Raw genomic sequence first — 25,270 nt, forward strand, 5'->3', positions numbered from 1 at the left:
CAAATCAGGAGAAAAAAGAATTCCGTGAAAACTTGCGAAACAACAGAATAAAACTTAGAAAAATAAACACGAAAAAAAAAAACCAAAATTATAATTTCATCACATACATAATCAGACAGATATATATGTATACACACACACACACACACATATATATATATATATATATATATATATATATATGTATATATACCGCGTCTGCGAAATCTTTTGTCCTCCTCAAATATTTCAATCAAGTTTTAATTCATTTCTGAATTAAAAATGGTATAACTAGGTATATTGTGTTAAGATTGTTATTTGAATATTTCTGTTACTATCGTCATCAAGTCTCAAGTCTTACCGCGCGATTTGACTAAAAATTAACTTGTTGTTTATTTCTCGTTCCTTCATTTTATTATGCAGTTAATATTGTACTTAATTAATTTTCTTAGCGAGAAGAAAAGAAATTCCCCCTAATTATTTACTCTTCTTTTACGAGGCTGCATGATTAAAAAATTTCAATTCATTAACTCGTACCCGCAATTAGGTAGCAATAGTAGTAGTAGTAGTAGTAGTAGTAGTAGTAGTAGAGTAGTAGTAGTAGTAGTAATAGTATAGTTGGTATATCATTTTTCGCGTAAAGATATAAAATGTATGAAACGCGACGCGAGAGACTTTGTTTGTTTGTTGGAAAAATTGTTGTTAGTTCGATCTTGTTTCGAAAAAAGACAAATTGAAACTTCAACACAAGACATATCAACCACCGCCTGCGCAATCACTGAATGATGAAACTCCAAGAAATATTATATGATGATTTGACCAAGTTACACAGTTTGTTGATCTACGAACCTCGCGCGTTGAGCCCTGACTAAAGTTTTCAAAATTCTTTCAGTTTGTTGGGAGAAAGATGAGTAAAATAGAATACGAATGGAAATAAGTCAATTATAGGGCGATAAAAAAAATAAAAAAAAAAAACAATTTCCCTACAGCGCATTTAATAATAGTAATAATTCTTCTTCTTCTTCTTCTTCTTCTTCTTCTTCTTCTTCTTCTTAATATTATGACGTCTTTCGACATCTCCGCTGTGGTAAAATACTTGTATACAATATTTTCGTGATGAAAAACTAAACGGTTTTATAATCATTACTTATTTCCGTCTTGGGCCCATCTATAATGCCGCGATAAAAGAATGGTTCCTATATTTAATAGATATATAAATTCGTAGAGTGTTCTTGGTTTACTGTTGTGTAGTTACTTTGACTCGTGAGGGGTGGGAGATTTCTTTTCTTTCTTTAATTTTTTTGTATTTTTTTTTGTATTTTTTTTTTGTTGTGTATTTGTATTTTTTTGTATTTTTTCAATAATTGTTATGTTATGTTGTTGTTGCTGTTTGTTGTTGCTGTTGCCGCTGCTGCTTTTGAGAATTAGCATGATTACTCTGCCGCTGCACGTTCCACTCGCGATTTTCTCTCTCTCTCTCTCTTTCTTTTGATGTTATTATTTTAGTTTTCATTTTGTTATAACTGGGATGTTGTTGGTGGTTGTTAAGATTTAGAATTAAACTTTTCGCTCGAAATCGCGATATCGCCGGTATTCAATATGACGAAAGTTCTTCTGACGATACAGCGGCAATCTTATCCCTTAAGCAGTGCTTTCGGTGGTGGTGTTCTGCACTGGTTGACTTTCCTGAAAATTGAAGAAGAAAAACGACATCGAAATAAATAATCTGATAACAAGTTTTCTCAACAAAGTAGAGCGAAAAGATCAACCTTTCGTTGCTCGCACCAAACCCCCCCCCCCCCCCCCCCCCCAAAAAAAAGTTTTTCATTATTTCCATGTTATATTATACGCATTATATGTATACATATACAAAGGCAAGGGAGTGCAAACTACTGCGAGAAGCAAAATAAAGTTCAGCTTTAAAAGAATTCTCTTCGAAACAAGATTAAAAGTATCTAATTATACACATATATATATATATATATATATATATACACATCTATAATAGAGAAAGCGAAAAGATATTGCAATAAGTTCAACGAAAACGTGATTCAATTTTCGTATGGATGAAAATGGATGGTACAGAACAAGTCCGGTAATTTGTTTTTACTTAAATTCCTGATGATTGCTGTAAAAAATTTTTGCGGATATTTGCAATTAGATAATAAGTAAAATGTTCAGCTTGGTGAATTGATAGTAACATTTTTACAAATGTGATACGAGTATAGTATATGGTGTCTATGAATAAACAAAGTTGAGAGTGGGGGAGGAAAAAAAAGAGCAAGTTTTGCAACAATAGTGATGAGTACAAAAAAAGAAGTGAATATAAATAAAAAGAAAAAACGAAGAGTGCAATTACCTGTGGAGCGGGGGCAGGTGCAGGTGCATCCTTAGGTGCATCCGGCTTTTGCTCCGACTGAAAATAGTACAAAGAAAAAAAATACATGCAATAGTACTGCTGTGCGTGTACGTGTAAAGCGACTACGAAAGAGCGCTAATAATAACAATAACAATAACAATAACAATAATACTGACAATAATAACAATAAAACAACAATAGTACCTAATAATTTAAGGAAACTAAAATTTGTAAATGAGAAATAATTATAATTCAAACTAATGACGAGACCTGTAATGTTATAAAGAATACAATAGCATAGCGATAAAGTAAAGTAATTATTTGCCAGATAGAAAAAAAAAGAAAAAGAAAAAAAAAAAAAAAAACCATCACTCCTAGATACTTTTGGAGAATTTTATGGGAGATTAATGGTAACAATGTCAATTTACTTGCAAGCTGTAGATTTTCTAAACTCTAAACAGCAGCGTGGCTACGGAACTTCGTGATAATTGGGAAAAGGCATCTATGATATAGGTACCTATAAAAATGAGTTTGGGGGTAATATGGTGAAAGCTCATATCAGCAGGAAAATTAAACGGGCCGCATACGGGAGACGACGAGCTTTGATGCACTGCAGCAAGATACACATGTAATGCGATGCTTGGAGAGAGGCGGATTAGATACATGTAATTATTCACTTAAATGCATAGGGATTCGCGATTCTAGTTGACGTGTATTTTTCGACACGTACGTGACGTACGTGACTTCCAGCTTCCGAGGTTTCTCACCTTCTGATCAAGGATCAATAATTCTTAATCAGTAATTTCTGTGGGATGTGGAAAATTCTCGCCAGCCAACCACGCGTACCTCGGTTTGAAAAAATGCTTTTTCATAGCTTGACCATTGTCATATTTATTGCGAATGAATTTTTAGCATTTACTTCGCAATTTGTAAAATCAGCAAGAATTTTTAATGAAAAAATTGACGCGAGAATGAACCTGAAGCTTTGTTATTTATTTTCAAAGTATTCGAAATGGATTTTACGATATTTCAGTACAATAAGAATGATTTTTTTTTCAACTATTGACAAATTTTTATTTATTTTTTTTCACATCGATGTGAAATAATTATCTATTATCAAAATTTTAATAGTCAGAAATTTTTTTTTTTTTTCAAAGTAGAATGTGGCGACAGAGTTTTTTTAATCACAGAAGAATAAATTCTGATCTTTCAAAATAACTATTTTTTCAGGTTCATTTCATTTTATTTCTGGTACTAATACATGAATATAAACTATCAAATATTCGCAATTTCTAAAAAAGATAAAAATTCTAAGATCTGAAATTTAGAACGATTTCTACGGAACGAAGAAGTTTGAAAATTTGAGTACATTAACAATATTATTTATAAACAATTTCCCGACACGAAAAATTGCCTCTTTGCGTTTTCTGTCCAATCGAAATAATTCAGTATAAAAAAAAAAAAAAAAATGACCAAAAAATGATTTCAAAATGATTAAAAAATGTGCAAAAAATTTCAGTTTCCCTCCCCCTTGATTCGAAGCTCTAGTTTTTGGCTTCGAGACGATTAAAGTTTGTCAAACCAAGGTCGGAAGTTGGCTGAAGCAATATTGCAGGTTGAATGAGGGATTTGCAGGTAGGTAAGGTTGGATCTGTTAGTACCTTGACAGGCTTGTCGCCGCCCTCAGAGAGGGTCTTGGCTGTAGCTTGTGCATGAGGAGGATCAGCAGGTTTGTTAGCCGCGGGCTGGAGGTTCTCTTTGTTGGCGCCCTGGAGATGGGTATTCGGACGAGGTTGGCGGGGAACACGACGCCTGTAGCGGGGGCGGAGGGGCCGCTGCGAGCCGCCTGCACCCTGCAGGCCCCCCTCACCGGCACCCTCCTCGTCATCGCTCACCTGACAATTGACAGCGCAATTTCGGCTATGCCAGTCACATTCGGTCTCGCATTAAAACTACCGCCGTACGTTTGCCACTTTTCTAATACACTTTCAACCATTCGTTTCTCTCGGAAATAGGACTGTACCATTCACCAACCAATCGCAGACTTGTTTTGTCCAATTATTCGATAAATCGTAACTTCGATTCAATATTTTGTACAATTATTCGAGGAATTGAAACTTCGATTCATTGTGTTGTCCAATTATTCGATTAATCGAAAAACTTGCTTCATTGTTCTGTCCAATTATTCGATAAATCGTAACTTGGACTCAATATTTTGTCCAATTATTCGATAAATCGTAACTTCGACTAAATATTTTGTCCAATTATTCGAGGAATTGAAACTTCGATTCATTGTGTTGTCCAATTATTCGATTAATCGAAAAACTTGCTTCATTGTTCTGTCCAATTATTCGATAAATCGTAACTTCGACTCAATATTTTATCCAATTATTCGATAAATCGTAACTTCGACTAAATATTTCGTCCAATTATTCGAGGAATTGAAACTTCGATTCATTGTGTTGTCCAATTATTCGATTAATCGAAAAACTTGCTTCATTGTTCTGTCCAATCATTCGATAAATCGTAACTTCGACTCAATATTTTGTCCAATTATTCGATAAATCGTAACTTCGATTCAATATTTTGTCCAATTATTTGAGGAATTGCAAATTTGCTTCATTGTTTTGTCCAATTATTCGATAAATCGTAACTTCGACTCAAGATTTTGTCCAATTATTCGATAAATCGCAACTTCGATTCAGTATACTGTCCAATTATTCGATTAATCGCAGAATTCCACTCCCATATTTGTCCAATTACTTATTCGATTAATTGTAAATTCGATGCATTGTTTTGTCCAGTAAATCGATTAATTTAAAAAACAAAAACAAACGATTAATCGAAGTCTATGTATAGTTGCCAAAACGATTCGTTGGAGTCTACAAATAATTGGAAAAACAGTTAGTCGAAGACTATGAATAACTGTAAAAACGATAAATACAAATCAACGATTATTTGAAAAAACGACAAATCGAAATCTACGATTACTTGATTATTCGTACAGCCTTATATAGTCAATAGCAAAAGAAAAAAAATGTATATTCATAAAAATAACCCCATCCACGCAATATTTGACGATTATAAACGATTCTTGGAAAAATAATCCTGAATAATTTGAAAAAAAAAGAAAAACAAAACCGCGTTTTTCTTCACGTCGATGCATTCCAAATCGAAATATGATTATACCATTATACTGTGTGTTTGTAATTGAAAAATTTCAAATCATTATCATATCACGTGGAAACAGACACGCGGAAGAAATAAATCTTGGTAAAAGTTCAACACTTCTTCGGATATAAAGTAAAAAAAGCCAAGACGTAAGAGATTCCGATTACAAATTCCGATCTAAGAACTGATGACTCATCTTTTTTGTATATCTATTCAAGGCTCGAGGTGATGATTTATTTACCGAAAGCTGTTGATCGTTTCTGTGTAAGTGAAATATCGCATTACAAGTGCAAGTTTCTTAAATTATGATGTATACAAATCCATATAATGGAAATAAACTTGATACTCATGTGCTTGAGTCGAACAACGATGAATTTTACTGCAAATTGAATTATGGAATTGAGAGAAGCTAATTTTTTATTTTATGAATTTTTCAACATTTCACTGCTTTCGAATAATAAACCTGCCGCATAAAGTGTTCATGTTTCTCTTTTTCTGTGTTGATTGTTAATTGTTGATGTGTTGAAAACCGCGAATAATCAGACAGTAAAAGCAACAAACTAAGACAAAAAGTCTAAATTATTTCGCAGGTACGAGCAGAGGTGTAAAGTGTGCATAATAATAAAATATGATAATGAACAGTTGATTGTTTTCGAATTTCCCAAGAGTAAATATAAATGAGTAAATAAATATTCGAACGAGTAAATTATGAGGGATACAGACTGGAAAAATAATAATTGTTTTATACGCAAGTGTACAGTGAAAGGACAAACAACTCTTCAACGAACAATACTGACATTAAAACTCTGATAATAATGCAGGCTTCTACAAGTTAGCGAGTCAAATTTGATATAATATATAGACAGGTGTTGTCAAGACCGGTGCAACACATCAAACGCTAATCGTCAATTGATGAATATGCAGATAAGAATATAATCGTCGAGTCCAGTTTACGTTTAAAACTGATGAAATAAATTTTTGTTTTCAACCTTTCCTTTTTTTACCCAGTTAATTTTTTTTAATAAAATTCATTCGATTTTTCATATTATTATTATTATTATTATTATATATTATTTCAATTTCTCGACGGATAATTTTTGTCTGTATATTATTTATATATTTATAATCACGGCTTGTAATTTATTCTATCATGTAATCAAACTATAGGCGCAATTTTTATTACAAGGGGGTTAAGTGAAGAAAAAAAAAAAAATATGATGAACCAGCGTTCAAAGTACGAATGAAACGCATAACTGATATTAAATAAATTTTCTAAATAATATAAAACCACTCGAATAACTAACTGAAAGGTGTGACTAGATTAATAAGAAAAAAAAATGTACCGTTATATACGGGATATTTCATGCCAACTGAACTTTGATCGAATATTTAATTTTCAGTTGTAGTGTTAAAAATCAATACTTTCTTGACAATTTTATTACGAGATGGTCAAACGTCGAGTGTTTCTCAAATTCTTACTTTCGTAATCGATGGTGATTTTCGCGGAAATGTTAAAAAAAAAACAAAGAGGCTAAAATTACGAACAAAATCTTCGATATCGATTTTTCGACGTAATCTTTTGAACAAAATGAGAAACTGCAGAGTGAAATTTATTGAATATATCACCGTTCCGAAATTGGTTTAAAATGAAAAGTCGCCATTCGAGTTTCTGTCCATAATTTTGGTTCACTTTCTTTGTAACACTGTTTTCTTTACCTTGCAATTTCAGGAATATAAACGTACTTTACGAACGCGTCGATTTATTACGAAACACTGAACGTGAGACGATCCTGTAGATTAAAAATGTCCAAATATTCAATAAAAACAAAGCTCCGGTAAGACGTGTACAAATTAAACAACGATACGAGTCACAAACAGAGTGTAATAAAAAAAAAAAAAAAAAAAAAACTAAAAATTGCAAGTAAGCGACTAGTCACCAAGTCAAAAATACGTATAAATAAAAATCGCAATTAAATCAGAGACGATCGGTGTAAAAAAAAATATTGACGGTCAAAGTATCGACGGCACGAAACGCCAATTAGAATTAATAAAACGATGCGTGATTCGAGACGGTGTAAGCAGGGTGTCCAGTTATTTGTGAAAACATAATTAATTACCTGATAATTCCAGGTTTTCCATACAAAAACTTATTATTTATCCAGTTTGTTCTAATGCAAACAATAAAAAAAAAAAAGTACAACAGTCATCCGAACAAGAATATTCCATATTTGACCAGAGCAAAGCTCATCGTGAAGCGAATTTGTAATAATTCGTTAAGCACGTCCAATTTTTACGAAATCAGAGCTCGATTAATGACCATTGCCTGAAAGTTGAAAGTAAAAATTTTTTCTTCTCACCAAATGGCCAAACTTTTATAAACCTAGGATGAAAATTATTATATTCCAAACACAAAAACCTGAAATTCCCTGAGATTTCCAAGTTTTTTTTTTTTTTCCAAGGGATATAGAATTCCCTGATTCCATAATTTCCATGAATACTGAACACCCTGGTGCAAGAGAGAGATTAAACGGTAATAAATAACTAACGACATTAAAAAATGTACCTTGCGATCGTGATACAATAATAAGGAACAAAAGACTTACGTACGATAAAAAAAAAAATGGAACAAAAAAGAAAGAAAAGAAAAACGCTCTCTTCTTACCTGGCCATCCTGGCTCCTCGGACGCCTGGGGGGACCTCCACCCCTACCGCCGCGGTAATTGCGACGGAAGAACCGTCGGGGAGCTCCACCTCGTCCCCGTCCTCCACCTCCACCGCGCGGCACGTTGCCTTCGGCGAGTCCCTCGCCGCCCTGCTCGCCTCCCTCACCGACGTCCTCGCCTCCCTCGCCCTGGTGCTGGTGGCCTCCGGGACCGGAGCGACGCGGCCCTCGGTAATATCCGTCGAAGCGACGTCGCGGCCTGTATCGCCGCTGCTGCTGCTGCCCTCCTCCTCCTTCCCCGGCGCTAGCGTCGTCCTGGGGCTTCCCGCCCTCCCCGGACTCGTATCCTTCCTGACCCTCGCGCGGCCTGCGCGGCGGCCTCGCGCCACCTCGACGAGGGTAGAACCACTGCCGATATCCTCGCCGCTTGTCCGCTGCGTAGGGTGAGCCCTTGACCGCCTCTCCTTCCGGTCCCGTCACGTTTGCCGCCTCGTTTCCCTTCTCGCCGATGACCACGTCGAACTCGACGACTTCCCCGTCCCCCACGCTGCGTACAGCCTTTTTCGGATTGTTCTTAACGATGGCCGACTATTGTTGGTAAGATGAGAAAAAAATATAAGATCGTTAAGATTTTTTATAATAATAATAAGGTAACACCGTGAACGGAGTAACAATTTTTAATTTTAATATAGTTTAACGCAGGTTAAACATGCCTATTAAAATTAAGTATTAATTGTTGATGTAATTTAAGATTGAGATTCTATGTTCTTACAGATCTCAGCTGATACAACGACAACTGATGCTGCACATACAATTTATTAAGAAATCTGTATAAATAACTGTAATTTAAAAATGTAATAACTATTTTGCGAAAAAAATTGTCTAAAAGTGTAATCACAATGCTTGATATCCTTTTCTTATTCTTGTATTTTATCTGTATGCGTTAGTTTGCTATTCTAAAAGTGAAAATGAAACGAAAAAAAAAAAAAAAAAAGAAAATTTGCAAGACAACTTACTTGATGGACAAATACATCCTCCTTGGTGTCATTCCTGCAACAAACAAAATCGCATTGTAAGATAGATAACATATGGCATTCATATGTTTTCACGTTTAATACATAGTTCTGATAATAAAATAAGTTTCTTGACTGGGAAAAAATTAATTAAAAATAAATAAATAATCTGGAATAAATCTCGAAAAAAAATATTCAAAACTACAGATACACGTCAATTTGTGAGAATTATTTCACGTCGAACAATTTTAGGCTACCGCATGCAGAGTGACGACGATTAACGAGATCTATATATATTAGACTGTATCAAAAAATTGACTTTTTTTTTAATATACTGAAAATATTGTTCAGAATACCGAAAAAAGGCGCCTGTTAAAATGGGAGCTCTTAATTTTAATACTAAGAAGTGCCTCATCGCGATTTTCTACTTTCCATAAGAATAACATGGCAAAAATGGTTCTTCTTGCTTCTTGCGATTTTTATAACTAGATAACGACGCGTCGTACAGAAAATTCATAAACATGTTTTTGTACGAAATTGAACGTTCTACAAAAAAGATCTCTTGTCATTTTACGATAAATCTACTCCTTCAAAAGTTATTTGAGGTCCTTTGCTGATGTTTGACCTCAAATAACTTTTGAAGGAGTAGACTTATCGTAAAATGACAGAAGACCTTTTTTGTAGAACGTTCAATTTCCTACAAAAACATGTTTATGAATTTTCTGTACGACGCGTCGTTATCTAGTTATAAAAATCGCCAGGAGCAAGAACCATTTTTGCCATGTTATTCTTATGGGAAGTAGAAAATCGCGATGAGACACTTCTTACTATTAAAATTAAGAGCTCCCATTTTAACAGGCGCTTTTTTTCGTTATCCTGAACAATGTTTTCAGTATATTTTTCAAAAAAAAAAAAAAAAAAAAAAAAAAAAAAAGCCAATTTTTTTGATACAGTCTAATATATATATATTGTTATATAGTTGAGTATGAAAGAGTACCTGGATGTAAAAGCTCGAAAGAGAAAAAGAAAGAGAGAAGGATGGGGGGGGGGGGAGAGAGAGTTGCGCAAGCGCACGCAAACACCTTGATTCGAGTCTACAATGTTAAACTACAACGACGGGGAGCAGAGAGTATGATACAGACGGTGGTAGTAGGTGGACAATATTACACGAAGAGCAAAGCGTAGACGACGACGACGACGAGAAGGAGGAGGAGGACGAAGACGAGGATGGGGACGGGGAGGAGGAGAAGAAACGGGTCGTTGAACTTGTACGCCCACGGCAACATCCGACTACGACTATGAGGCGAAAAACGCAAAGGAACGCGCATGAACAAGAAACTAGCGAGCCTCGTAGTTTGGAGAAAATTAATACAGAGTAGATGAATAAAAACGGGGAAAAAATAAAGAACGCATAAAATTTGAAAAAAAAAAAAAAAAAAAAAAATTTCTAGAAATTGAATAAAAACGACTGTGATGTGGATTTCAACTTTTAAATATCTTTAATAGACGATTAAGATGAGTTTGAACGATTTTGCAATCTTTATTTTATCGATATCTCGTGTTTTCTTCATCACGTGTTTTTTTTATATCTATATTATTGAAATAGATTTATTCTATTTCTACTTAAAAAAGAGTCGCAAATATTCCGCCGGACGTAAAATGCACTAGCATAGAATCTTTCTCGTTTTTCTCGTTCAGTTTTTTCTCTATCTCACATCTCGCGCTGAAATATGGTATTAAAGTAGTTTCAAAAGGCGTTCCGATCAATTTTTTTTTCATTCCGACTTTTTTTTTTTTTTTTGGAAATAAAAATCAACTCAACAACGCATGCGATCTGGATGAACCGAAAATATGGATACTCAGTTATTTGGTCTGGAATTAGACGCGAGAAGAATAATGAAAGAAATAAAAATCATTATTTTCTTTCCGAAACATCAATGACGATAATTCTTTCAAGCCACGTATAAGTTTGCCACGAAATTTTCATCCGTAAGTCTGCACTGTTATGATAGAAATTCAATTACGGAATTTTTGAATGCGAAGTCAAAGTTATTATATAATCATTCGAAAAAAAAAAAAAAAAAAATGGAAAAAATATCAAAACAGAATTTCTGAAAACGTCAATCCGAAGATTATATCCAATTAACTGGGGGGGAAAAAAAAAATAAGAAAACTTCACTTTTCATCACGCCACGCGTCGTAAGATTATAATATTTTGATTTTTATGATTTTCAGCAAACTTCGGGAGCTAAAATTGAAATTACAAGGCAAAGCAAATGTGAAGATAGAAAAAGAAATGACAAAAAAAAAAATTAAAATTAAAATATATGATCGATCGATATCGGCAAAAGAATAAAAACAGAGCGCGCGTAAAGGTGTAGGAAAACGTCGACTAGTGATGATAAAGAAAGAAAGAACGAAAGAAAAAAAGAAGAAAAAAAAAAAAAGAGAAACTCGAGAAGAGATTATAGAACGGGTACGCTTTTTGGCAGAGTACCAAACGGGAAAAAGGAGCCTAGAAATAGAGCGTCGTCCTGTGGAAGATCCCAAGCGGCGGCGACACGTGGCTGTTAGTGCTGCACGCGATTACCGCTTATCGCCTTTCTACACAAGCAGCATCGCGAAATGGAATCAGTGAAATTGGTTCGTCAAGGTTTCGTTATCTGCAACTGGACCGCCGACGTTTTTTTTTTTTTTTTCTTTTTTTTTTTAACCATCTAACCGCAAAATTTTCAAAAACATTATTTCCCTAAACATATATATTGCTATACGTCTATCGATTTTTTTTATTATGCTTCATTTCTACTCCGGTGTGAATAATTGGAAAAAAGAAAAAGTGACTTGGCGAGGAGTAGAGAGAAGGAAAAAAAAAAAAAAAAACACCATAAAAAATTTGTTTAAAAAATTTCTCGCGGAGAAACGAAAACGAGAGAAAAGTTTTGAAAGTTGATCGAAAATTTGTATAATCGTTGATGATATTTCAGTCGCCCGACTGAAAGAAGAGGTGAAAAAACGATTATCGAATAATCGAAATTGTATTAATAGTAGCCATCGTAAAAAGTGTGTAGAATTTTTGTCATACCGATAGAAAATTATCTTACCTAGAAAAATACTGTTTTACTTGAGAAAAAGAAAAAAAAAAAAAAAAAAAAAAATCCATGCGAACCGTAAGTCTGAAGCAAAGAATATTTCAGCGCGTGTGTAAAATAATATAATATTCAACAAATTTATTGCAGTTAAAAATTTGTGTGTATATGTATCGAGTTATCAACGGAAAATTTAACATGAAAACCCCGCTTCATTTGAAATAAGAATAATAAAATTATAAAAAAATTTTCATATTCTCCGCAGACCCGCGATTTGTATATAATCACGAATATTCAACACTTTTATATACGATTCCTTGCTCATGTTCCTGCAGGCTTATTTATATCCGCGGAATGATATCTGCATGTACGATCCGCACACCTGTTGCGCGTTCTTGCTTCCACTGTTCGATGTTTATATACATACTGTATACTTACGTTATACATATATGTGAACAGGAAAGCGAAAACCTAACGTGTATGCATAAAAAAAAATAAAAAAAAATAAAAAAAAAATAAGAAAGAGGAACATAAATCCAGACAGATAAAATCCACTTTTGCAGTTTGTTGTTCGTAACATTAAAGCACCGAGGAGAAGGAGGGGGGGATTCTATGCGGATAGCTGATAGATAAATAAAAAAAAATCACTCCGCGTTAACGAAGCATGGATTAAACTCACCTGTTGATGAACCCGTAGCCACTCTTCACGTTAAACCACTTCACAGTCCCGGTCACTTTGTTAGCTGAAAATAAATGGTAAGTAAGTAATAATCGTTAGTTCGAATTCTTTCATGCAGTGTACGGAATGAAAAAAATTAAAAATTATACCAATTATTTTCTAAAAATGAATATGAAAAAAATTCATTGATATGCCTAAGAATATATTCTATTGAAATTGTTTTAAATATGTAAAAATACGAATCGTTAGTTTTTAATATAGTTTTCATTACGTATAGAATATATTATGAAGAGTGTTAGACCGCTTGCAAGTAGTCAGGGAAAAGAAAAGAAAAGAAACAGGTACGGACATAAATAATCGGCTGTAACTCTATAATCTCTCGTCAAAATATCTTATTCGCTAAATATTATTGTAATTGAAATCAAAGATTGTAGATAATACACGACAGTCGGTAGCTTGTAATAATTCATATATAAATAAACTATTAACGGTTGTATAAAAAGAGATGCTGATGCTGATGATGCTGCTGCTGTACACTGCGATTTTATTATACTCAGTATCAGCTGTGCCTTGTCGTACATTTTATAATCGCGAGCTTGAGCCTGTTTGTTATACATGTGTATTAATTCAACACTGTGTAAATATAAACGATATGATATTGTAATAATAATAATAATAATAAAAAATGAAGAATGAAACCACGGTCGTGTGAAATTAATTTTATATCTGTAATAAGGCAAAACGGACGTGTGCTAATTATAATCTAAAAGGCAGTTTGAGAGTTTTAATTATCGTTGAATTTATTGTTGGTATTATTATTATAATAAGCGGTTGAGTTTCTTTCTTTTTTTTTTTTCTTTTTTTTTTCTTATTTTTAAGATACGCGACGCGAAAATTGGTTATAAAAACGTTGACGACGCGGCGACGTTAAATAATTCGCTAATTTTACACATCAAAAATTCCGTCAACTATATTGCTAATGCGTATTTATAAACAACCGGACTCGTCGTAGCTTTATTTTATACATATTTAAAATTTGTCATTAAATAGATGATTCAGAAAAGGTAGAAAAAGTAATTTCTAATCTGCGAAAGGTATACATATATAATTAATAGCGTTCCAAATTCCTGTCATCGAGATAAACAGAATCACGAGTGAATAAGGCGATTGAAGATCGTAAACGTGATTCAGATAAGCTGATCGTGAGTACTCGGATTAAAAAATGATGGGAGACTCGCTACTCAATTACTTGTACGGCAATATTAAAAGAATGAACAAATCTAGTATCTAGACGCCGCTGGTTTTCTACAATAAATTTTCTCACCAACCACAAATACTCCTAGAGTTTTAATAAGTTGAAAAATAAGTGTGAGACCGATATAATAATATTTTCAAACTCAATATCTATCAAAGTATTGATTCGCGAGCTAACATGAAGAACGCGTCTAGAAAATTACGGTAATATTAAACGGCGCGTGACCCTATTAAGGAACGGGAGTAAAAAAAAGTTTATAAATATACGAATAATCAGTAACACCGGTGGAGAATAAATATCATATTCATACGTATGTATATATATATATATACACACACACGTACAGATACGAGTTACATAAACATAATCGCTTATCATTCGACGCCTGCAAGCTGCGGCAGCTTGTTTACTTTTATCAATTGTTGTACGTTACAAAGTGTAATAATTGGTTGTTTTGCATTTCTTTAGTATGCGGTGAGCTGCGCGCAACAAAACGATAAATATATCGATGGACCAATGATCGATGCCCTTCGTTCTAATTGGCACCAAATGAAAACTAGCGACATATTGCAATAAGGAATGCACATCGCCTTAGGATAATACCAGCTTTGTATACTTTTCAAGTCATATGCCGGTGTCCTAATAATAATTTTACGCAAAAAATTTCAATACCACTGTATGAAAAAAATAACGAAATCCGAAAAATCAAAATTTTATAAAATTCTGAGGATAATACCGAACTGCATTTTCTAAACTCCAAAAAGTAAAGGTTTGGCTACGTTGGAAGAGAACACGTCGACTATTATTATGAAAATTATCCTAGAATAATTCCCCCAGAAAAACGATTTGAACTGAAGTAATAGTGGGGAAAAAAACGAAACGAATCTCAACGAGTTAGGGAACACCTTAAACTTATTTTAGGGATGATCTCACGTAGCGTCGAATGCAGCAGCCAGCCAGCCATTCGTTGGGCAGCGTGCTGTTTGCGTGACGCGGTCGGTCAGGCATCATAGGTATCTTCTATCTCTCCCGACTTCTCTCCTATGCGTGACATAGCGCACGCATATTCTACACTTATCTATAATCCATCTATATATATGCACGATTGGTTCTCGGGTGGATGATTAAAGCGAAGTTATGATCAGAAATTGTCGAGCGGTATACAAGGCCGGAAATCAACCGATCAAACAGCATATTTCACACTCGATTTCGCATTTATATTTGAGTAGTTGTGTAAAATGAAGAAATTTTCGAGGCACGTACACGTGACGAAAAGGCAACAACACGTTGTCGTCGTCGTCGTTTTTACAAGCCTGGCTTATAACGATGCTGCTCTCGAGCTGAGGATCAGACGGAAGTGAACGCGGTCGATTCGCGAATGAAATCTATTATCTAAAACCGGTAATATATAAACGGTCCGTATAAACTAGTGCGAGGAAATCGATGATGCAGATGAAACTGCAAGAAGAGAACCAGTTTTACGGGAATTTCTTGGCGGAAGAAGGTGATAGATGCAGAAGATATATAACCGCGGACAATATCGAGGAGCGGCGTTGTGTTTTTGTTTTCCTTTCTCTCCCCTCCTCTCTTTGATGCCAGAGCGAAACGAAACCAAGATCGCAGAGCGAGAGAGGAAACGTGAGACAAAAGAAAAGAGGCAAAGAAACGGTTCAAACTATCGATGCGTAACGGGCGTGCTAAAGCACTCAATGGCAGTTTTTCATTTAAATTAAGGAATCAGGTAAAACCTAGGAAAAACAGGTTAGTCGATAATTCGACGCACTAAACTCGCCGGTGATCACACGTTCAACGACATGTGCGTCGCGGCTTAATTACAAGCGTTTAAGGTTACTAGGTAATCCGTGTACATCTCCCCCCCCCCCCCCCCCCTTCTGATCGTCTAAATTAGCTATGCGTATGCCGAGGCAGAGTGAAATTCGACCTCTGAACATCGTCGAGGGTTACTGGAAGAATAAAGAAGTCGTACTACAGGGTGAGTGATGAGCTGGCGAAGGGGATGCCATTTCCCGCTAAGGGATGCGTAATCCTCGGTCTATTTAACGCAATTATGAAGCTAGAGCGCGGGGAAAAACGGAAGTAAGTACACAGCTAAATACTGGGACGATAAATCGATGCGGTATTAAGAAAAGGAAGATTCTGGAGCAGCGAGCAGCGTTTCCGGGGCGGAAGGAGGGAGGGAGAGAGAGGGCCGAGGCAGGAGGAGGGGGGTGAAGATGATTCTCTCGGGTTCGCGGCACGCCGGCCACATGGCGAGGAAGGCGAATACGTCTGCTCGGCGCGGGCGCCATTACGCGAGGGTGAATGTGGTCGGTGGGCGAATCGTGTATAAAATGACACGAGGGTATTTTTGTTGATGTTAAAAATCGACTCACCGATGACCTGCTTTTGCTGTACAGCCTTGGGTTGTTCGGGCTGCTTCTCCGGGTCAGCCATTGTGGTGGTGTTAGGTGTTAAACGACACGCCGCTGCCGAACCTAGGTGTTCCCGTCCTTCTAGTTGTACTGTTGGTTCCCTTCTAATGTTCCCAACATGGCTGCGCCGCCAAGCAACCGGGCAAACATTCTTCCGATCTAACGCCGCTTCTCATTGGCTCTCCCCCCCGGCGCTCGCCAATGTCGACCAATCACCGCCAGACTTACTTCGGCCGGCACACGCGCCACTCACTGGGTTCATATCGTGGTCGTCACGAACCCCGCCACCGGCAGCCGGCCGAGAACGATGAGCGCGGCGAACGCGGCGACGAACGGAGCCTTTCCTGGTGGTGCTGCTGCTGCTGCTGCGTGCTGTTGCCTTTCGCTCATCGACGATCCGCGGCGATGCCGCGTGTCGCTGCTTTTCGCCCGATCAATTTTATTCACATGCAGGAAAATGCAGGGACGAATTTTGGCGATGCTTTAACCCCCCTTTCCCATCCTCTTCCTTTTCACCGCTGATGCCAGCTCTGGTTAACGTAAATCGATATAATCGCGTAACTGTGTTTTTCTCACACACGCGTTTTGTTTTCCGAGTCTCCCCGCGTTCAATTCAGCCTCGTAAACAACACGCATCGTCGAATAGAAGAAAACGTTAGCGCTTGTTGACTGTACGTCAACACGTTGGTTACAGGGACCGGAATCTTGATTTCAAGTCGGCACTAGCTTGTAGTCAAGTGTCCTTTCAAGATTCTTTGTCATTCATGCAATCGCCTGCGTGGATCGGTTTTTTCTAGTTCGAAAATAAGAACATACGAGATTCGTTCTATACGATATTTATTGACCACCAGTTTTCGAATAACCGAAAGAAAAGCTGATTCACAGTTTTCCTGATAAATCAAAATCGCAGACAAACCGTCGTCGGTCACTCGACGCTTTATCGCGTACAGCGTTAGAGTAGCAAAAAAAAAAAGTATCTATACTTTCGCTTTCAGCATATAACGACGATTCACAGTTTTTCTGGCCTCGGGCTTACATCACAGACTTACGGCGTGAAATTTCTAACAGACGTTTTTGCGGCTAAGTGTAAACTATTTAGTTTACACTAAGCAACGAGGGTGTTGAATAGAAATTTCTAGATACAGATGTAAGCCCGAAGTTTATACGTGAAGATTATCGGACTACGGTCGAGGATTAGAAGATGTTGAGAAATGATTCGATATGTTTGAACGCAAACAAATTTTCGCAAGCATTTGCCAAACTTTCTTCAAGCAGATTTTTACGATATTGAATGCGTCTATCGACGGAGATCGAACAGTCACGAGTCCACAACTCCACAGTATAATGTAAACATAGCAGCTGTACAGTTTATACATTCAATATCGCTAATGCCGACATTTGATACAAACAGAATCACAATATCGGATTAGAAGCGTAAATAATATGAGAATATTGATTTATTACTTTTTTTCGTCCTAACAGTCATCGATAATAGTATCATACATGTGTATACGTAAGGATGTGTCTTAACATACTACTACAATTAACACCGCTGGTTACAAAATTTTGAAACTCTTACTATACTTAGATTCATAGTGTAGGTACAAACAGATGTATGTGTTTTATTTTAGTTACTATTATAGTATTTATTATTAACGTTATCGTTAAGTTAGTATCGTATAATGCTATTTAGTGCATAGGAAATCGAATTCCGTACGTGCGTTACTTTACGTACATAATTATACCAAATATAAATTATAAAATGAATCTAGACACGTCGGAGATAAGATCGATTTCACATATGTATTTTTTTTTTTTTTTTTAATAAGACTGGCTTTTTTCCGCTCACAGATACTTACTATACACGAAGAAATTATTACAATATTAAGCTCAGTAGTCGAAATAGAGAGGAAAAAAAAAAATAACAATTTTAAACATGATTTTACCTGGTTAGATCCAATCGCTTGTTATTTCAACGATATCATTTTGCGCGGAATTTTAGTTCGGCAGTTAAAAAATGGCAAACACTTGATTAAACAACGATTATTTAATGCCCTTGAAAGTAATCCGGCAAGCACGGTTGATCGAATATAAAACCAATTAATGATATTTAATAAAGTTATACTAATATATAATTTACAAGGCTTGGCATTATTATTATTGTTATTATTATTGTTATTATTATTTTCTATCCGTTCCCGCAATTTTTTTTTTTCAAAACTGAAAAGTATATAAATACGGTTTATACAAACTAATCGAAAGGTATTCTTATTAACAATAGAGGCACTAAGTGCAAAAAATACGAACTAAGAAATATTAAAAACTTATCATTGGTTGATCAGATAAATTAATCAAATTGCAGGGGTCATCAGTATTTGACACCAGCTGTTATGAGTCATCAACGGAGGCTGAAAATGTCGTGACTTTAGACAGGACTCTGGTTTTATCATCAATACAATTTTAACCCGCTCCATATTTGATCTGTACAAGTTGAAAAAGGGTGAAATGTAATTTGTCGGTATTATGAAATAATTGGTTCGTTATCAGTATCAAGTAACGATTTGGGTAATGGTAATTGTAATAGTTATATTATATATTACAAGTTACGATCACAGGAAAAGTTGAGGTGAGTAAAATCTGAAACCCATTTGGTGCGCCCTGTAAATTTATTATTATACGTTCTCGTTACCGTTACAATACCATCCTCCCGCAATTAAAAGCGTCAGGGCAATAAAGAGCTTACATGTAACATGTGAATTGAACCATTGGACTTTCTCCAGATTTTATAAAATTTAGAAATCATCCTAGAAATCATTAGTCTGGTCGATTAATATCAAACAACCAAAAGTAAATTTCTTATCCTTTCATCTAACTAGTCCTTACTCAATTATACATTTCGATAATGGTGAATTAAAATTACATTCTCCACTATCTCCTACTCCGCGTCCTGTTCGATCGAGATCTTGGAGCTGTAGAACCAGCCCCAATACTAAACATTCCACTAGCTGGAACAGCTGGCGTTGCTGCTCCGAACATGTTCGATCCTTGTGTCGGTCCACCGAAAGAAGATGAAGCATTGGCACCAAAACTCAAGTTGGGAACAGTAGTTGGCGCATTAAAATTGAAGCCATCTGCAAAAAATAATAAATTTGTCAAGATTTATGAAAATCTCAGTCCTGAAAACTTATTGAATTTTTCATTGATGGTATAACAATAGCGAAAGACCAACAAACCTGTTTTAGCTGGTGCACCACCGAACTGGAATGGTGCAGCAGCCATCGTGCTGTTCGCAGTGGCGTTACCACTGAATGAAAAGCTGGAATTTTGTTGCGTTTGCTGTTGGCTGGAGTTGAAGCCAAAACCTCCGCTTGTGTTGTTATTGGTTGAGCCGAAACTCGGCGTAGTTGAATTTTGGGTTCCAAAGGCTGGAGGGGGTTTTTGGCCTTGTCCAAACGGAGTCGGGACATTGGTGCCAAAAGTAGAGCCGGAACTCGCAGTGCCAGCACCGAAATTCGGTGTAGTGGTATTCTGTGTTCCAAACGTAGCTGCTGAGGATCCGAACCCAGTAGAAGGCGTTGCACTCGCTCCAAAGCTTGTATTGACTGACCCGAATGCGGGGGGAGGAGCTTGGGAAGTTTGCTTCACTGCTGGAGTTTGCGTTCCAAAAGCTGGTGCCATCGAAGTCTGAGCACCAAACACAGAATTGTTTCCAGATGCCGTATTGGCAGCTCCGCCAAACGAGGTGTTCGATGTTCCAAAGCTAGGAGTTCCGCTATTACCAAAAGTTTGCGATGTACTGGCGGCAAAACTTGGCGGTGACTTTGCTTGGCCAAAAATATTTTTTTGCTCAGTGTTTGCGCCGAATGCTGAAGTCGCTGTGGATGTCACGGCGGAACCAGTAGCTGCTGCAGTGCTGGGTGTGGTGGTCAGGCCTGTACCCGTAAACTGAACAGCTTTCCCCCCATAATTAAACCCAGTATCAGTTGTGTGGGAGCCGAAAGCTGGCGGTGCTGTTGTCTTCGGTACGCTAAACGCTGAGGGCGTAGCAGCAGAATTTGATACGGTACCAAAGGTTGACTGATTTGCACCAGTGTTAAACATTCCCGATGTTGTCGTGGCTGGTGAACCGAACAACGGTGTAGTTGTATTTGCTGTGGCACCAAATGCAGTCATTGTCGTACTAGAGGTTCCGCCGAATGCTGGTGGTGCAGTGCTTGAAGGTGCTCCAAAAACTGGAGGCGCGGTAGTCGCAGGAGCGCCAAATAATGGTGCACATCTGCTATTGGGAATTGTGTAGGCAGGTACTCGAACAGTATTACCAGCAGTCACAGCCTCACTAGAAGTGGTGGTTGGTGCAGCGTTTGCGCTGAATGAGAAGCCAGGTTTAGTGCTAGGTGCTGACGTCGAGCCAAAGGAGAATGTTGGATTTTTACCTAACGTGGAGGCCGTGGAAGGGGTAGTAGATTTAACGTTTGTACTGAATGCAGACGCAGCGGTAGTTTGGGCTGCAGCATTTCCAAATGCGAATGTCGAACTTGTGGTGGGTGTATTAATGCCGTAGGCGGGCGGCGGAGCAGATGAAGCTACGGTTCCAAATGGCGGTACGTTTTGAGCTGCAGTTGTCACAACACTTCCAAATGCTGGTGGATTGCTGCTAAATGTCGCGGCATTTTGCGAAGTAGTGCTCGCGACGCTGACCCCGGGGGCCTGAACACTTTGGAAATTGACTGAGCTTCCATAGGCTGGTGGATTTTGCGTCGTTGTTGCTGTATTTCCAAAGGTCAGGGTACTTTGATTGGTAATGATTCCAAAAGTAGGAGCTTGGCTCATGGTGGTGCTAGTATTACCTGCAAATAAGAAGCTCCCGCTGCTTGTTGATTGCGGCATAGCACTATTACCATCAAATGAAAAGACAGCTGGTTTTGTCTCAGGCACTGTGATACTACCTGCCATTGACGTCACTTTAGTCGCAGATTGTTGCGTTTGGGCAGCAATACTAGGCACGAAAGCCGATGTTGTGGCCGGTGTGGAAGTACTGATGTTTGCTTGATTTTGCGTACTTGCTGAGAATTGGTTATTTCCACCAAACGCTGACGAAGGAGTCATCTTAGTTGCACCAAACGAAAAATTGGGCATCGGGGTTGGAGTTTGAGTGTTCGTCTTGACAGTATCAACTGATTTGATCGGTTCATGAACAAATTTCCCCGTACTCGGTGACAAAGATGTCATTAGTGGTTCGGATCCCAACATTATATTGGTACTCTGAGTTACATTGGTATAATTTGATGAACTAAATACGCCAATGCTACTCGGAGGTAAGACTTTTGTTGCTAAGGTTGTACTGCTTGTCAAGTTTGAGCCACTCTGAATTCCTGACGACACGGTTGAACCTTGTGTAGAAGTTGTTCCAACGGCAAATGAAGGAGGAGCTATGGTTGAAGTAATTGCAGAAGATGCAGGAGTGCTCATCGTGCTTGTATTTTGATTATTTGGAGAAGAGACTTTTGCGGGATCAGTTGCAGTCGTGTTTGTTGTAGTTGTAGCAACAGTTCCAAAATTCAACTTTGGAATTTCTGACTGACTTTGCGCCTCGGTTGTATTCGCTTGGAATCCAGTTGAAGAGATTGTTGATGTCAAGCTGCTGTTCAAGATCAACGGTTGCTGTGAACTAGGCAAATCGAAGGTAACGTTTTTAATCTTAGTTGTATTGCCGACTTTCGAGTTAGCGGCTGTTGATACTACGGCAGATGTTGTAATTGGAGTTGTAGTGATTCCCGTAGTCGAAGTTGTCAAGCTCAGAGTTGCTGAGCTCGATGGTGCATCCGAGGTGGTAGAAGGCTCGTTGTTTGAGTCAGCTTGTATAATAACATCTGGATTTATCTTCTTGGCCGCTGCAAAGTGTCAAGAAATGAGATTTTAAGTTTTTTTCCGTGCTATATTGCGAAATGTGTCGCTTCGAAATCAAAATAAGTTTACACTTGTTCAACATTTAGTATAATACACAAATTATATCAATGGTATGAGCAAAAATATCCAATTACGTTGAGTTATTTTATTTATTCGCTGATTGTTAGAACTCGAGGCAAGCTGTTATGAAATGATAGACATATACTCACATTTTCCAGATATAGCATCAAACATGCTCTGCAGTCTGGCTCTCATACTTGTTTGCCTCATATTCACAATGTCTTCTTTTTTGATTTCGTCAACATCATCAGTGGTGAATTTTGCCCTGATATTTCCCTGTTCCTCAATTAACGTTCTCAATCTTTCATTGGCTTGTGGTTCGGCTTTCATAAATAATTTCTCAGTGAAGTTGATCGATTTATTCACTGCAGGAGAAAGGTTCTTCGTAGGTTCAGTTTCTGTGTTTTCCTCCATCTTCTTGCCCGCACCCTCTGATTGACCCTGGCTCTGATCTTCGATCGTATCTTTGGTAGATACATTTTTCAAAATACCTTTTACTTGTATTGGGGACTGTTCTTGTGATTTCTTGGATAAATCAACTTCCATATTCAGAGAAGATTTTAAATTCAGATCATCTCTTTGGGGTTTTCTTTTCTCTGTTTCAGGCTCAGTTACAGTTACCAATAATTTCGGGGTCCCCTGAATCGTGTCAGAGGGTTTGAAATGTTTTTCTATGTCGGGTGTGCCACTTCGGGATAAATCCACTGAAAAAAATAAGCAAAGAATGTGATTCTCTCTGTGTAAAAAAGAAAGTGTATACAACGATTTTGTGGTACTTACGAGTACTCGCTTTTCGCTTGACTCCTGAGGAGGAATACTGATTGCTCGAGCTCAATGAATTCAAAACATCGTAGCAAGAGGGGGTCTTAGTTTTCTTGACTGGCCTAAGCTGATTATTCCTGAGTAAATCCTCCTCTTCCTCACTGTTCGGCGAATCTTCCCTGCTTCTTTTCTGCGTCATTTCTTCCAGATCATCCAGGTTGTCCTCGTATATACTTTCAGTTCTCTGTTTTTTTGCTAAATCTAAGCTCACATCGTCTCTCGACGCGTGCCTCTTAAGTGATATTTCTCTAAGAACTTGCACAACGCTCTGAGGTCCTCTGTTCTCCGCTTTGCATATATCTGCGATAACTCTTTGCCTTTCAGGCGGCGAGTACCTGCTTGTATCAGGCGGAGCTATCCGCACAGTCACAGGAGTTCTGACCTTAGCATTTTTCATGTTTATTAACGGCAATGGACTAACGCTGAGATTGACTTTAGGAAATTGGCCAGTCGCGTACTGCGACTGATGCGTCAGCTTACTGTTGGCTTCCGTGGCGTACCTCGCCAAGCGTGTGCTTAGTCCTGGAGATGTTACATCTGAGTATGTTCTGAAAAATAAAGAAACTATATAGTACAAACGTAATTTAACGTCGCAAGTTAACTGTGGTAAATTACAGTAATAAGTAACGACGTGAATTTCTTACTTGGGGTCGATGTTGTATCTTGTGGATGCAAGTAAGGGTCCAGCGACGGTTTGTACAGTCTTGATGCCAGCTGCTTTAGATCGCATTTTTGGGCTGATGCTGGTTCCCCACGGAGAGCCCTCAGGGCTAAAGACAGTCTCATTTTGTATCATCGACGAGTGACTCGGCCCAAACGTTGGTTGTGCTTCTCGACGAAGGGGCCGAGCAGGTGTGAAGAGTCCGATGCCCCCGTTGGACGGTGCCTCAGTGTCTTTGCACCAGGGATCAAGGGGCGTTGAAGTGAGTTTTGTCAACGGGTAGTTATCGCCGGGTTGACGAGTGGCGAGACGATCAATGTAGGGGGTATTTTCTTGGTAGTTATTTTTGGGTATGGGGCTGAGCGCATTGGTGGTGAGATCGAACCTCGACGAGCTCCTGGAGGCTTGGCGATTGTCGTTGCTCAATTGGTAGGATGAATTTTTTCTAAATCTGCTCATTTTCGACGCGACATAAGTCCAGCAGTGGCTGTTTAAAATAGTATATAACTTACGGAGGGTGGACGATAGGTAGAACGATGCGACATTCAAATTGGCGGATATTTCCCTGCCGCCCTCTCTCACGTATTCGAGGAAAAATAACGCTTGCGGCGATAGAATGCTGTCGTTGGTTAGCAGGGAGTAACATACGTATATCACAACGATTATCGACACAGTTAGGGCTAGAATCGGACCCCAGGCATTGTATAAAACAGCGCATCCGCTCAGCACACTTATCAACACAAAAATGCCACGGTTCCGGTCTCCTAAATCCCACATATTACTTTAAAAAGATAACCTCTCCATATTTGAAAAGAGCCCACAGCACGCAGAGTCATTGGAACCTTGCTGCGTTCTCTCTCTCGATTGCAGGGCTGCCAACCGTCGCCTGCTACAAACCCCAAATTACCAGAACTATAATGATGTGTGTTGCGACCCGCGCTTTTCAAACAGCTCTACGCGTCCGTGTCGTTGATTACGACATTGTTTTTATTAAATCTTTCGTTTACTTTTCTTTTTTCCTTGCCTCAAGTGTCAGGAAAATATGGAAGATAATTAGAAACGGTTTTTTTTTTTCATCGATAATTTTAGTTTATTTTTGCAATTCTTATTATATTACAAAACATAATTTTTTTTCAAGACACATTGAAAATATGCTCTATTTACATCGGATGTACTTATTATTT

The 25,270-nt window shown here is 37.6% G+C and overlaps 2 protein-coding genes across 3 annotated transcripts; both read right to left on the reverse strand.

Annotated features, from left to right (window-relative positions):
• Nucleotides 1–1,552: 1,552 nt before the first annotated feature.
• Nucleotides 1,553–16,796, reverse strand: LOC124409760 (Y-box factor homolog). Of its 2 annotated transcripts, XM_046887590.1 has the most exons (7): nt 16,598–16,796; nt 12,950–13,013; nt 9,188–9,221; nt 8,172–8,759; nt 4,000–4,233; nt 2,339–2,395; nt 1,553–1,665 (listed from the first exon to the last, which is right to left on the reverse strand). In XM_046887590.1, the coding sequence occupies exons 1-7, from the start codon at nt 16,656–16,658 to the stop codon at nt 1,621–1,623; spliced, it is 1,083 nt and encodes a 360-aa protein (XP_046743546.1). In that variant the 5' UTR covers nt 16,659–16,796; the 3' UTR covers nt 1,553–1,620. The 2 variants fall into 2 exon arrangements, with proteins under 2 accessions (XP_046743546.1, XP_046743545.1); XM_046887589.1 differs by lacking the exon at nt 4,000–4,233 and having other exon boundaries at nt 16,598–16,755.
• A 1,664-nt stretch (nt 16,797–18,460) lies between these two features.
• LOC124409753 (nuclear pore complex protein DDB_G0274915-like) lies at nt 18,461–24,935 on the reverse strand. The gene is made up of 5 exons (XM_046887576.1): nt 24,070–24,935; nt 23,384–23,973; nt 22,753–23,307; nt 19,870–22,527; nt 18,461–19,767 (listed from the first exon to the last, which is right to left on the reverse strand). The coding sequence occupies exons 1-5, from the start codon at nt 24,861–24,863 to the stop codon at nt 19,565–19,567; spliced, it is 4,800 nt and encodes a 1,599-aa protein (XP_046743532.1). The 5' UTR covers nt 24,864–24,935; the 3' UTR covers nt 18,461–19,564.
• Nucleotides 24,936–25,270: the final 335 nt, after the last annotated feature.

The sequence above is a fragment of the Diprion similis genome, chromosome 8 (genome assembly GCF_021155765.1).
Source record: "Diprion similis isolate iyDipSimi1 chromosome 8, iyDipSimi1.1, whole genome shotgun sequence".
NCBI classification, from domain to species: domain Eukaryota; kingdom Metazoa; phylum Arthropoda; class Insecta; order Hymenoptera; family Diprionidae; genus Diprion; species Diprion similis.